The sequence below is a fragment of the Schistocerca gregaria genome, chromosome 2 (assembly GCF_023897955.1).
Source record: "Schistocerca gregaria isolate iqSchGreg1 chromosome 2, iqSchGreg1.2, whole genome shotgun sequence".
Taxonomy (NCBI): domain Eukaryota; kingdom Metazoa; phylum Arthropoda; class Insecta; order Orthoptera; family Acrididae; genus Schistocerca; species Schistocerca gregaria.
This window is the reverse complement of record NC_064921.1, coordinates 598528730-598544412: the sequence shown is the minus strand read 5'-3', so window position 1 is coordinate 598544412 and position 15683 is coordinate 598528730. Positions and strand designations below refer to the sequence as shown.

Sequence of the window (15683 nt, the reverse complement as noted above, 5' to 3'; positions counted from 1 at the left end):
ATATTTAAGTGATTAACATTGAAAGATCTCAGATTAATTTTAATTGTGAGATAATACATATCAAATGTGAAACTGTGGTACATTAATAACTGGAGTAACTGCCAGAAAGTTAAATGCAACCATCCGAACATGCCTTCATTGTGTTTTACAGGTGCCGGATGTCAGTTTGTGGGATGGAGTTCCATGCTTATTACACTTGGTCAGTCAATACAGGGACAATTAATGCTATCTGTGGATGATGCTGGACTTGTCATCCGATGATGTCCCTTATTTGCATGATTGGAGGCAGATCTGATAATCATGCAGGCACAGGCAATATGTTGACACTATGTAGTTGGGTTACAACAGCGGTATGTGGGCAGTTGTTATGCTGTTGGAAAACACCCCATGGAATGCTATTCATGAACAGTAGCACAACAGTTTGAATCACCTGACTGACATATAATTTCGCAGTCAGGGTGCATGGATAACCACAAGAGTGAACTGCTGTCATACGAAGTCACAACCCAGACCATAGCTCCATGTGTAGGGCCAGTCTATCTAGCACACAAACAGGTTGGTTACAGGCCCTCAACTGCCCCCCCAACCAACACATGGCAACCACTGGCACTGATGCAAAACCAGCTTTCATAAAAAAAAAAAAAAAAACAACAGACCTCCACTCTGCCCTCCAACGGGCTCTTGCTTGAATGCTGGTGGTTTGGGGTCATTGGAATGCACCATGCAAAATGTCTAGTGCACAACTGTCCTGAAAGTAACCACAAGCTGTGATGTAGTTGCGAGCAGAACAGTGATTCACAAAGTGTAGAATAAATTTCTTTATTTCTGTCTGTGATAGACTGCCTGTTTTGGTCAGCAATGGCCATCTTCAGATCTGTTTTAAAAATATGTCCTAATATAATGGAGCCATAGTGGCATCATCAAAATATTGTGTTTATCTTTTGACAAAGCCACTTTGGCTCCATAATATTAGTATGTGTTTTTAAAACAGATCTGAAGATGGTCACTGCTGACCAAAATTGGGTGCCTGAGGACTTAACAAGTTTGTGATCATAGATGGAAGTAAAGAAATTTATTCTTGAAGTAAGCAATTTGTAACAGTTTGTTGTATCACTGTGGTGCCAACTGGTTCTCTGTGGCCATTCAGAGCCCGGTCTTCTTGCACACATACATTCTCATAATGACTGCTGCCTGCAGTCATGTACTGTGGCTAAATTCCTGCCAAGTCTTTCTGCTATATCATACAAGGAACATCCAGCTTCTCTTAGCCCTACTGCTCAACCTTGTTCAAAGTTAGTGAGGGATAGATAATGGTGTCTTTGTCGCCTGAAATGCATTCTTGATTAACATCAATTCACTACGTCCAACAATGGAAAATTGTACTGAAATGCAGGAGGATCTGCAGAGAATTGACGCATGGTGCATGGAATGGCAATTGAATCTCAATGTAGACAAGTGTAATGTGATGGGAATACATAGAAAGATAGGTCCCTTATCATTTAGCATCAACTCACTACGTCCAACAATGGAAAATTGTACTGAAATGCAGGAGGATCTGCAGCGAATTGACGCATGGTGCACGGAATGGCAATTGAATCTCAATGTAGACAAGTGTAATGTGATGGGAATACATAGAAAGATAGGTCCCTTATCATTTAGCTACAAAATAGCAGGTCAGCAACTGGAAGCAGTTAATTCCATAAATTATCTGGGAGTACGCATTAGGAGTGATTTAAAATGGAATGATCATATAAAGTTGATCGTCGGTAAAGCAGATGCCAGACTGAGATTCATTCGAAGAATCCTAAGGAAATGCAATCCGACAACAAAGGAAGTAGGTTACAGTACGCTTTTTCGCCCACTGCTTGAATACTGCTCAGCAGTGTGGGATCCGCACCAGATAGGGTTGATAGAAGAGATAGAGAAGATCCAACAGAGAGGAGCGTGCTTCGTTACAGGATCATTTAGTAATCGCGAAAGCATTACGGAGATGATAGATAAACTCCAGTGGAAGACTCTGCAGGAGAGACGCTCAGTAGCTCAGTACGGGCTTTTGTTAAAGTTTCGAGAACATACCTTCACCGAAGAGTCAAGCAGTATATTGCTCCCTCCTACGTATATCTCGCGAAGAGACCATGAGGATAAAATCAGAGATTAGAGCCCACACAGAAGCATACCGACAATCCTTCTTTCCACGTACAATACGTGACTGGAATAGAAGGGAGAACCGATAGAGGTACTCAGGGTACCCTCCGCCACACACCGTCAGGTGGCTTGTGGAGTATGGATGTAGATGTAGCTCTTACAGGTAACTATTGCTCTACGACCATTACACTGTGTATTTAAAGCAAACCTGATTGGCATCATCGAAGTAATAATAATAATAATAATAATAATAATAAAGATTTTATTGTCTTTAGGCCATTACAGCAAATGACAATGTCATATGAAGTTACAATTTATAATACACTGTGATAAGGTATTGACTACTGAAATATTTTAGCTTATATTTCAATAAATGTACAGTGGATCATCTGTTGGATTACTGCATTTTACAGTTGAAGAATTCATTGATATCATAGAACGGGTGGGTAATAAACCATTCATGCAGTCTTTCTTTGAATGTATGTTCAGGAAGATCCTGTATGGCATGTGGCAGCTTATTAAATAGTTTGTGCCCTGTGACTTCATAGCTATTTATTGATTTTGATAGTCTGTGGTAAGGTGTCTATATGTGTTAGATGCTTCTTGTGTTGTAACAATGTACATTTTCTTTACGTATCACATCTTGTAGGTTCTTCTTCGTAAAGATTAAGACATTGTATATATAGAGGTTTATTACAGTCATAATTTTTTGTTTAGTAAATAAGGGTTTGCAGTGAGCCTTATGTGAAGAATTTGTAATTATCCTAATGGTTTTCTTTTGCAATATTAGGATGTCATGTATATGACTACAGTTACCCCACAAGATAATGCCATAGGATATTATACTTTGGAAAAATGCAAAATAAGATGATCTGATGTATGTTTCAGGTACACAATTTCTGAGTTGTCTTAATAAATAAATTACTCTAGATAGCTTACTACTAATATAGTTTACATGTTGGCCCCAGGATAACTTTTTGTCTAAATAAACTCCCAGGAATTTAACAGAACTAGGGTCATCAGATAGTGGCTTGTCTCTTAGAGTGAAGACTATCTGCTGAGTTTTATTTTTATTTAACAGGAAACCATTTGCTCTGAAGCAATATGCTGCATGAGTGAGTGTATATTATCAGCACAGGTTTTAAGATCATTAAGATTGTTACTGCTATGAAGAAAAGTCGTATCATCTGCATACAATACAGTGGTGAATCTAATAAACGAGGGGAGGTCATTGATCATTATCAGAAACAGGAAGGGCCCCAGTACAGATCCCTGCGGCACACCTACTTTAACATTTTCTATGTTTGACATTTTCTTACCAACACAAACTACCTGTTTACAGTTGTTGAGATAAGCTTTTAATAGTCTGAGACTGTTTCCTTTGATGCCATAGAATTCTAGGTTCTCTAGTAGTGGTGTGTGCTCAACACAGTTGAAGGCCTTGCTTAGATCACAGAATGAGACCTGAGCAAAGCCTTTGTTCTCAAAAACTTTGAGGATGTAACTGACTACCGTGTTGATTGCATCAATGGTTGACAGATTCTTGCTAAACCTGTATTGTGTAGCATTAATTATTCCTAGATTCTCAAAGTGAGATAATAATTGTTGGTACATGATGCATTCTATTACCTTGGAGAATGTGGGTACTACTGAAATAGGCCTGTAACTAGATGGAGAGTCTGTATCTCCCTTTTTGTATACTGGGACGACCCTAGACAGTTTTAACTCATCAGGAAAATATCACTCAAGTAAGCACTTGTTTATACAATGGGTTAAAGGGTACAGAATGCAATCACACACTTTTTTTAGCAGGTTGCATGATATGCCATATATATCTAAGCTATCAGATGATCTCAGTTGTTTTATGACCCCTTGTACATATCTCGGCGTTACTTCGGAGAAGGTTAGCATGCTTGTATTTAGTGACTGTCTACCCCAATTTTGGGAGAGTAACTCTGATGGACTAATGTCTGGTTTGATCATTGTGTCTCCTATTTCTTTCACTGAATTAATAAAAAACTCATTGAGTATTTGTGGTGGAATATTAATTTTGTCTTTTTTAGTATCTGTGGCAGCACTGTTAATTACTTTCCAAGCGGTTTTGCATTTATTGGTGGAATTATGTACGCTATTGGCATTGTAGTTTTTTTTTGGCTTGCAGGATGGCTTTTTTGTATTCATTCCTGCATTCCACATAGGCTGATTTGGCACAGTCAGACTTCATACTATTGTATATGTTGTTCAGTAACAAAACTTGTTTCTTTAGATCTGTCAGCTGTTTAGTGTACCATATATTTTGTCTGTTTTGAGATCTGGATTTGTGGCTGCTGTCCATTATTTTGATTTTCATTATGGGAATACTATAGTTAAATAGGGTCAAGAATGCATTAAAAAATCTATCAAATATTATTTTGGCTGGCAGGTCATTACTTGATATCTAATGTCCATCGACACTACAATGGCCAAACCAGTCTCTGTCAGCAAGGAAATTACGAAATGTGTTAATTTTATCCTCAGTTGTGGGTCTGGTAATCACAGCTGCTGGGATAGGTCTGTTTGCATTGCTCCTATTGAGGGGAATTTTACTTGCATAGTTTAGAGATACGGAGTCATGGTCATAGAATGGGAACACTGCAACTTCGCATGTATTTTCAGTGGTCTAGAAGTTTACAAAGATGTTATCTAAACATGCTTTGTTTCTTGTGTGCCTGTTATTAACATGATGTAAATTGTATTGTCTTAGTTAAGTTTTCCAGATCTGCAACACTACCCTTACATTTAGTAACATCAAAATCAGCATTCAAATCACCTCCTATTGCAGCCATTTAATATTACTTAATTCACTCAATAGCATGTCCATTTTTTCTAAAAATATGTTAATGCTTCCCTTTGGTGATCTGTACATGGATACTACCATTAACTTATGACTATTAATGATTATACCCGTAACTTCAAAGTGCTGTTCATCACACAAGGAATTTAGGTCTAGTTTGGTTATTGTACAATTGAGTGACTGGTTGGAATAAATTGCCACTCCACCTCTAATGTGCTCTTTCCTACAGTAGCTATTTACTATACTAAAATTGTCAAATTTGGCAACTGCAAATTCATTCTCATTAGCCCAGTGTTCACTCAGACAAAAAATATCAAACTGGTTATCAAGAACAAACTCATTTATGATAAGTTCTTTATCTTTCAGTCCTTGAACGTAACGGTAACATATTTTAAGATCCATGCTCTTATTGCTAACACACTGAACACTATGGTGATTGGTTTTCAAACCTTTTTCAGGGCTTATCTTTTGGATTTCTGCTTCTTGTTGCCTTTTACTAAAAAATTGTTCACTCGGAGTGGTAGCACATCTACTGTTATATGCCTACTCTTCCCTCCTTGTGATGATATTGTAGATGAGGCTGCTACTACAGGAATTGATGGAACTGCTGTTATGGTGTGTGGAGGCACTGTTGTGGCATCTGGTGACTGAGGAGATAAGGTGAATGCTCCTTCTTCTGCTGCTGTTGAATCTTGCTGGTGAAGTGTGATAGGTACTGCTGCTGCTGCTGCTGTAGGCATTGTTGTGGCAACTGGTGACAGAGGAGATTTGGATGTTGCTTCATCTTCTGCTGCTGTTGAATCCTGTAGATGAAATTCTGCTGCTGTTGAATCCTGTAGATGAAATGTGATAGGCACTGCTGCTGCAGCATTTGTTATGTGTGTAGGTACAATTGCTGCTTCCACCTCTACTTCTACTGCTGCAATAGAAGTAACTATTTCTTCAGGCTCTGCTTGTGTCAAGCAAGGAGCAGGAAGAGCAGCAATTACTTCTTGGTTGTCAGATGCTTTCAGTATCATGCTGATGTTTTGGCACAGAATCTTCTTGCCTCTGTGGAGTTACTACACCACTCTTATGGGATGTAAAATTTTTATAGATCACATCTTGCAGATGTAGAAACAGAGCTTCCAATTTTCATTTATGTAGTACATCTCCATCTTGGTGTTGCAATTTTTTTACCTCCGTGTAAGTTTAGCGTGATACACGAACAACAGCACTGATGTAACAGTTTTCTGTTTTCATCGGGATGCTTCATATCAGTGAGTCCCCTTTCCTCTCACCACTTGGGTGCTTGATTTTAGTGAGTATCCATGGCAAGTGTACCTGTCACCAACACTTATGGACATTTTACCTTATTACGATGGTTGTAGTATGTATTCTGCTGGTATCTGTGTAGCGGCCAGCTTGAGACTTGTGGTGGTTAGATGGAAACACACACTGAAATCAGTCACTCTGATGGCAGAATTTGTAGCTTTTTTGCCAGAAATTCAATGTGTAGCCACACTATGTGTATTGTACAATCACATTAGCAACACTCAAGTAATGTTTGAACATCAGTAGCAACAATATGTTGGTTGCAAAAGCAGGCACACTTGATATTTGTCGATTAAAGCATCATCTACCACAAATGGGAAACAATGGCTTGAGTAAACTGACAGTGTGCAGTGAGTTAACACTGACTTAAAAGAGAAAACCAAACAGTATGAACTTCAGCATAAAGAGGGAACATAATTCTGCCACATTAAGCATAGATGATAAATTTATAGATTGTGTAACAAACACATAGTTTTTAGAGATGAACACTGACTGTCAATTAACATTAAACAAACACACAAAGATTCTGGCAAAAAGAATGTCATCAGCATCTTTTGTTCTTAGGATTCTATCATCAGTTTGTCACAGTCTTGTCATTTTCCTAAGAACAATCTCTCATTCATCATGGGGGTGGGGTCCGGGGATGCTGACTCTGTTTTCCAGGTGACTGAGGGGAGGGCACAAAGAGATATATGGGAAATAGTGAATGTTTACAGGCTGTTTCCCAAATATAATGGAGTTAGTGCAAGGGGCACAGCAGCATGTTCATGGTTCTGGAGCCACCAGCAAGTTTCCTTGATGAGTGCAGCAATGAAGAGCAAAACTGTGATTTATATCAAACAACAGTGTGGCTTCTGGAGAATTAGCCCACATTAGAATGCCATATCTTAGACGGCAACGAAAGAAGGCTTTATAGAAGTTACTCCGCTGTGTTTCTGGAACAGATGTGTGTAACTTTTCAAGACACAGTTAACTTGTGAAAGCTCTCCTAAGTGAATTTGGAAACTGAGAAAAGAGTGTATGGTGCACAGCATAATCAGTCTAGTATACTTTTCTGTCCAGTCAGAAAGAATCATTTAGTATATTACCAAAGACCAGGCACAAATCACATCAGAATAAAATCAGCTTGATACTTTTCCTGAAGTCATATCAATGGGTTAGGAAATATTTCTATTCTGCAGGTCAGAGGAACACTACCAAGTGCTTGCTTCAGTAAATTATATAGTTGTATAAGACAGTACTGAATGTGATCACAACAAACTTAATTACCTCTCTTCTCCATTCCTCTCACTGTCAATGAATTAAACTGACAGTGATTGGAAAACAAAGCACAAAACAGGAAAATGTTGAAGTGAATAACCAAGGAAATGTTAACTGATAACAGTGAAGACAGGTGTACAGATAGATAATTGATGACTGAATGATGTCTATGAAGACACAACAAAAAGAAGAAATGGTAAAAACTATTTGGTACAGCATTCAAGAAAAGGTAGCTGAAAATGCTAAAAATGGTGAATATTTTAGAATTAAATTTTCACTCTACAGCAGAATGTGCGCTGATATGAAACTTCCTGGCAGATTAAAACTGTGTGCCGGACCGAGACTTGAACTTGGGCCTTTGCCTTTCGCGGGCAAGTGCTCTACCAACTGAGCTTCCCAAGCACGACTCATGCCCCGTCCTCAACAGCTTTACTTCTGCCAGTACCTCGTCTTCTACCTTCCAAACTTTACAGAAGCTCTCCTGCGAACCTGGAGAACTAGCACTCCTGAAAGAAAGGATATTGCGAAGACCTGACTTAGCCACAGCCTGATTCTAACCTAAAGAAAAGATACATCTCTGACACCACTAACCCCGGGGATCTTGCTATGTGTGATGGTGGCACGAAGCTCAGCCATCAAAAGTCCACTGGTAACAAGAAGTGCCATAAAATGTGTTACACCAGGACATCAAACATATTTGTGGTCCAATGAAGCTAATTTGGTGGACAATCTCAAAAGAATGAGCAATACTGCAGCTGAACCAACAACACCAGGAGCTAAAGAGCCATCAGTAACAACAACAAAAGTGAATATGCAGTCAGGTTCATCAAGGAAAACATCAGAAACAGTTTCAGAAAACAAGAAGGTATCCACAGTCAGCACCAAGTCACCACCAACATCCTATGCAAAAATCTCGTCAAGTGCCACAAATCAGTCAGCCCACGACATCCAAGTGGAAGCAGCAAAAAATGTGCAGCCACACTCCAAATCAGTACCACTGGAAACTGTGACAAGATCCTCAACACGATAATGCAGACCTCCAGCCTACAGCCAGTAGCTCCCTGCTTGCAGCAAACCAAAGGAAAACAGATGCAGAGCAAAATCTTAATGAACCAAAACTACAAGAAAATCTGGTAAGTGGTGTCAGAAATCATTCCCTTTAAAATTTTACGCCACCATAATGTGCAATCAATGTTTAATAACTTACTAGAAATAGATCTCTTCCAAAAAACAAAGTCACACTTAGATGTTCTCTGTATTACTGAACACTGGTTAACAGAAACAAAATTTAAAAAACGCCATTTGGCGATTTTACTCTAGCTGGTTATTTTTGTCGGAACAAAAGTAAGGGAGGTGGTACAGCAATCCATGTCAAAACAAATTTAAGCTACAAAAGCCTCACAAAGTACAATAATATGCAAATAGAAACAGACTTTGAATTCCCCTTAATTATCTTAACAGACTATAACCTATTGATGCTGAATGTAATAGGGCCCCTGATGGGAACATCCAAACCTTCAAACACTCCCTCAAAGCACTACTCACAAAAATTCACTCACTAAACAAAAATCTATTAATAAGGGGAGATTTTAATATTGACTTCCTCACACCTGGAAAAAACAAAGATGAACTGCTGAATATTACAAATTCATTCAACCTATCCCCAACTGTAAACACACCAACCAGGATCACAAAAAATTCAAAAACAGCTCTAGATCAGATTTTCATAAACGCAGACAAACTACACCCCTCAATCGAAGTCATCACCACAGGTTACAGAGACCATGAAGCCCAAACACTAACAGCGAATTTAAATTACGTAGGACAATATCCCACAATAACTAAAATGCAAAGGCAATTTAGTGATGACAATATAAGGCTTTTTAACTATCTGTTAAGGGCTGAAAACTGGGCAGAGGTCTATAAAGAAAATGATGTAAACTACATATTTAATTCTTTCCATGAAACATTTCTCCACCACTTCAATGCTGCATTTACACTGAAATCCAGGAAAATCAGAAACAAACACAAACTCATGGGTAACAAAAGGGATAAAGATTTCCAGCCAAAAAAGCGTGACTTAAAAAATCACATGAAACACCATGAAGTCAATGATCAGTTTAGGTCATATTGTAAGACCTATTTTGCAATCTACAGAAAAGTGATCCAACAAGCAAAAAAATTATACAATGATAAATTTATAAAGGAATCTAACAATAAAATGAAAGGATTGTGGACAGTTGTAAAAAATGAAACAAACAGTAAGCAACATGTTATAAACAAGACATTAAAACTAAACCTAAATGATGAAGTCACATCAGATCCCCCAAAAAAATAGTAAATGGTTTTAATGACTATTTTAGCAAAATAGCAGAAAACCTGATAAAGAACAACTGCCACAGGCCAAATACTCAACACCAAACACTAATAGAAACCATACCAGTACAGGCATCAATGTTTCTTCACAAAGTCTCCAATAGTGAAGTACTTACAGCTACAAAAGGACTAAAGAATAAGTACTCCAGTGGTAGTGACAACAGTCCTGATTTAATCGTAAAGAAATGTGGGGAATCCATTGCAGAAGCCCTAACCCACATAATAAATGCATCCTTTACAAATGGAGTTTTCCCTGACCCACTAAAGACTTCTAAAATTACCCCACTTCACAAAAAGGGCCCTAAAAATGATGTAGCCAGTTACAGGCCCATAGCACAACTCAGTTCATTCTCAAAAATATTTGAAAAGTTATTTTACACCAGATTGGAAGACTTTACTAATAAACTATCCTTATTAACAAAACACCAGCATGGTTTTAGAAAGCAAAAGACAACTACCACAGCTATTTATGAGTATCTCAACAAAACCTTAAAAGCACTGGACAATAAGGAAATCACTACTGGTATATTTTTAGATTTATCCAAAGCCTTTGATGTAATTGACCATGCCATACTCCTTAAGAAGTTGGCAAATAAAGGTATACAAGGAGTTGCAAACAAATGGTTAGAATCTTACCTGTCAAACAGATTTTAAAAAGTTGTGATTAATTTTGAAAAAAAGAATACAACCACCTATCAATCTACTGTCCACTCCTCTGACACAAAGCCTATTAGATATGGTGTGCCACAAGGCTCAATCCTGGGACCCATACTGTTTCTGCTCTACATTGATAATATAAGCACGAAGTTTGCTACAGGACATACCACATTATTTGCCAATGACACGAGTATACTAATAACAGGTACTGACACAGAGGACCACAACCAAAGAATTAAACCGCTTATGTCGTCACTCAGCAAATGGTTCAACGAGAACAAACTGATTATAAATATACAGAAAACAATGTACATCAACTTCAGACTCTCATCCCAAAAACAAGAAATGCCTGATGTGATTCTAAATAACCAAGAGCTTATGTGTGTGGACTCTATACAGTTTCTTGGCATATGGCTTGAAGAAAATCTTAAGTGGGAGACTCACACAAATTATATCTCAAAAAAGCTATCAACTGTGTGTTACATTTTAAGGATACTAAAAAAATCAGTCACAAAATCTGTTCTGATACATGTGTATTATGCTTACTTCCATTCTAAATTACAGTATGGAATCATATTTTGGGGGAACTCACCGGGAGGTAGATATATTTTCAAAATGGCAATGTGCATAATATGTAACCTAAGATATAAAGAATCATGCAGACAACATTTCAAAACAAATCCCATTATGACACTGCCCTCTGCTTACATTTATAATATTGCCTCATTTGTCAAGTCATACCTGTTGAACAATGACTGCACACTAAAATTCAATGGAGATATTCATAACTATGCAACAAGGCACCAATCTGACCTACATATGATTCAGTCCAGAACTACCTGCTACCAAAACAGTGTTTTAAACGTTGGGATACAAATGTATAATAATTTACCAAATGAAATCAAAGTAACAAAGAACCCAAAAGCCTTCACACATAAGTTAAAAAAATATCTCCTGGACCATTGCTTTTATGCAGTTGATCATTTTTTTGAAAGGGGTTAAAATTGTAAACAATTTTGTGATAAATGTTCAATTAGGTCTTAAAATTATATACTGTGCATGTGTGTGAAATATACTGGCTTATTATATACTGTGCATGTCTATGAAATACACTGGACTACTTTACTATTACATTTGTATTGGCTGTTTGTATTTTATCATACAACATTTGCATTTACTGTTTTGTTAAAGATAGCTAACTTCCTCATTACAAAATAATGTAAAATCAATTTCTTAAAAATTACTTGACTTGTCCAATATCGTATGTACAACCTTACAATTCTATGATTTGTATTAACTGTTTTGTTTAAGATAGATAATTTCCTTGCTACAAAATAATTTAAAAATCAATTTGTAAAAATTACTTGTAAATAGGTCTCTTGACCTGTCCAATATCATATGTACAGCTGTACAATACTATGATTGCCTGGATCAATAAAAATACAGTACAATACAATACCTATCTTTTCCTCTCCTATTCAGGTGTAGGCCATGTCTAGTACAACCCCACCACCCAATTGCAGAGAAAGGCAATGCACTCATATAAGGCTTCATTTAAGTCAGCAACAGCCTGCTCATTTTAGTGTTCACACGGCTCACAATTGTGTTAATCCAAGGTTTGCCATGGTGCTTCAGGACCTCCTCAAAACTCACAATTATGTGTGTAGTTGCTACTCCTGTTTCATCCAGGTCACCCCTAATGCTGTAATTTCCATCCTTGGCCAGTCTGTTCCTCATTCCAGCTACTACAATAACCTGATCCTTCTTGTCAAAATATTTGCACAAATGCCCTATGCCTTCTGTCACCTGGCTAAGGCTTGCACTTGGCTTCACAATACTTGCAACCTGGTACCATGTTTCTGATTTGTCTAGTACCATTTGGCCATGGCCACTACCTAGCAGTAATAATCTTTTCCTCCTCCTCTTTTTTGGTATCAAACTACACATTAATTCTCTGCTAGAATTCTGGATGAGGCACTTCCCTTCCCATTTCAGGTAAAAAGTCAAATTTACTCAATAATGAAAGCTCAAATATAGATGAAGAAGTTGAAGAGTTGTTCCCCTATCGCCCCCTACTTGTAACCTTTACTCAGTTTCCATAAATCTTTTTCCCCTTCCACCTATATCGTTCAAATTTCTCATGTTCTAGTTCAGCATGAAATACATGCTTTCTGTTAATATATTAACAAAAGCGCAATTTTGGGGAGCACTGTACAGAATAACGTAAGTATTATATTGATCAACATAAATGATGAATTTCCCAGTGCTCCACCAACATCTTTAGCTGCTAATAACTGAAGACTGCACATACACACTACCTCTGAGCCCAGCACCATTCCCTTTTTAAAGAATTGGGAATTTCACTTTGTGATTGCCGTTAGTATTAGAGATTTGTGTGTCCAATAATAATTTTATGATACAGGATCTGTCACCTTAATACAAGTAAATGTATGTAAACACACACATGTATTTAGAGAGAAAATGTTCATTTATGAAGGAGATTTTATGGGATAATTCAGTGGCATTTTACAACTGTTCATAAATTATATTACAATTTTTGTTCTGCTGCACGACACACAGTTTACAGTGAATATCACTGTCTGTTTATCCAGTATAAATGCACACATTTTTATCACAGAGAATTTGAAATGTTTAAACGATAGGTCTAGTGTGATCTGTTTGAGAGGGGCTGTTTTTCTAGCACACTTTCTTTCAACAAGGTAATTCATGTGTAAACAATAACATCAGTTTTTACATCGTACTTATTTATAATCACCTGCCACAAGCACAAAGGTTCTGTGATGTGCCTAACGAACTATAATGCAAAAAAAATGCCTGTTAATACTTTTGCAATTGAGACTTTTGTGACGTAATTCAAGACAATAACTCGTTTAATTTATTTTAATCGTCTATCATTGTTTGTTCACATTTATGACCGCCCTGAAGCAGACAACAGCACAATGTGGAACTATTTAACGAAATATAATGTACACAGAACCTGACAATGAATAAGTACTTTTATTTTGTGGTCTACTATCAACTTTGAATGCCCATGGTCCTTAATTTGTGTTTTCTTGGTGGCGCAGGAGCGCCAGGTTGCATCTATTTACGTGCAGGCTGACATCTTCATTGCAAATACCATAAAAAATAGCCTTGTCTTAGAATATAGTAAAAACTATGGGCATTTTCACTGAACGTGTGAACATGAGTCTGTAACATTGAAGTTTCATTTTCGCTGCAATGCATGAAATTAGGCTTACACCAACGTACCAAAATATAAGTTTATAAATAAACGTAATTGCTACTACATTTCTTTTGATAGTTAATGTCCTGGGCGGAGAATCTGAATCACAAAAACTACTAATTCGTAGGTAAGAATGCACATTGGGCTAGGGCTTCGGAAGAATGCCTGATGGCTTTATTTTCCACATAACCTCGAAATAAGTTCTTCTTTAATGATGCGGCCTAAGGGGATTGATAGACGAATAAAAAAAGTTTGTAGGCATGTACTTGTTTCAAAACATATTCCATTTAAATACAGTATTCTACACCTTCAAAAACACGGCCAGCTACGCCTCACTGCAAACTGTAACGAAGGTCATTCGTCGCAAAGTGACCGGTAACGTATAAACCATATAGCTGTACTCACGTTCGGTTAAATGTATTATTTCTTTGTAACACACGAGGCTGGCATCGAGGTATTAGCACATACGCTTTGTGACTGATCTTTCTTCCGATGTAGATAACTTGCAGAGCACTAATGAAGGAAAAAATCATTTCATGCTATACTGCAAATGGAGAATGTAATCGTTACGCAATAAAAAATGAGAAGAATTTGCTAGTAGCAAGTGATAATGATAAAGCACGACCCTGACAAACAGAACGTACGGGATAACTACATTAGTGTTTTCCTCTTTCCAAAAGAAATTACCTTTTATTTATTGGAATTCTTTTTTTCAAGCGATTTCGGATTTTGAAAGCTACTGTATTCGCCCCCTTAGAAAAACTTTCGGCATGAATACTACTCGGCGTCTGAGTTTCCAATTTTTGTATTACGAGCCATGTTTCACCGCCGCCCCAATGATTGTTCGACAGTACGAGCTACGCCACCTCCTGTGATTCACCCTCATGGAGGTAAGAAAATTTATTCTTACCTCCATGTTCGCCCTGGTAAGAACTCACGGACACGCAGCATAGAGAAGAAATATTTCTACACTGTGACACGCAAGATGATTCTGTCATGTCCCAGCTGTTTGTTGCGTCCATGAACAAAACGTCTAGTCAGCAAACCAATGCGGATGTTTGATCGAGGCAGGTACAACAGACAACACGTAAAAGCCTGGGCAGCTTTCTGTGGTTATAGAAGTGGACCATATCCTCTTTCAGGGCAACTGGTTCGTAAAACACAATAACAGCTAATGAAAAATTAAACAAATGAACAGCATAATTTATCACGTACATATGCTGTTTTCTATGTCTTTCTCTACTGTAACAATTGCTACAAACGAGATTAAACAATTATGCTGACTGAACGTTTGACTGTCCTTATGTGTGCACTGTGACTACTATTGCAGGAAAACGGCTTGTAGGAAAACTGACCTGATCATATCTGTCAATTCTAGGACTGTTATAAGTAAGACCGATATTTCTCCTTACTGTCATGCCATCATAATCTTCTTTCCTCTGCTATTTTGTGCATCGACGTCAATGGTGTTACCCAATCAATCAGGAACTACATTTCTTCAAAGCAGCACACGGTGCTTCCACGCAGCTACAGCCTTCAGCTCACTTCCTAATTTTTGTCATTTACTTTTCTCTTCTTTGTCGATAATAGTTCGAAGTGAATTGAATTTCTCTCGGTCTCGGTAGGAAGTGAATGTATTGCGCAATACCACCCTTACGAAGTACGGTAGGATATATTGTACACAATATTAAACGAATGTCTTATTTGTACAGGTAATGAGTGTGTGAGGGGTATCTTAAATGGTGATTACTACGCACTAGTGGTGGGCAGGAAATCGTGTATCTGTTATAAATCACAGTGATTGAGAAGTCACAGATATCACAGTAACAACTTTACAAAATCTAACTGCGATTT

The 15683-nt window shown here is 37.6% G+C and overlaps 1 protein-coding gene across 4 annotated transcripts in view; it reads right to left on the bottom strand.

Moving 5' to 3' along the window:
* LOC126334529 (uncharacterized) overlaps window positions 1–15025 on the bottom strand; it is a 113087-nt gene extending 98062 nt beyond the window's left edge. Inside the window, exon 1 of one of the 4 annotated variants that reach the window (XM_049996885.1) lies at window positions 14740–15025. In XM_049996885.1, coding sequence (XP_049852842.1) covers window positions 14740–14780 — 41 coding nt within the window. In that variant the 5' untranslated portion in view covers window positions 14781–15025. Of the gene's footprint in view, window positions 1–14234 lie in introns of all 4 variants that reach the window. The other 3 variants (XM_049996884.1, XM_049996883.1, XM_049996886.1) reach the window with 3 other exon arrangements.
* Window positions 15026–15683: the final 658 nt, after the last annotated feature.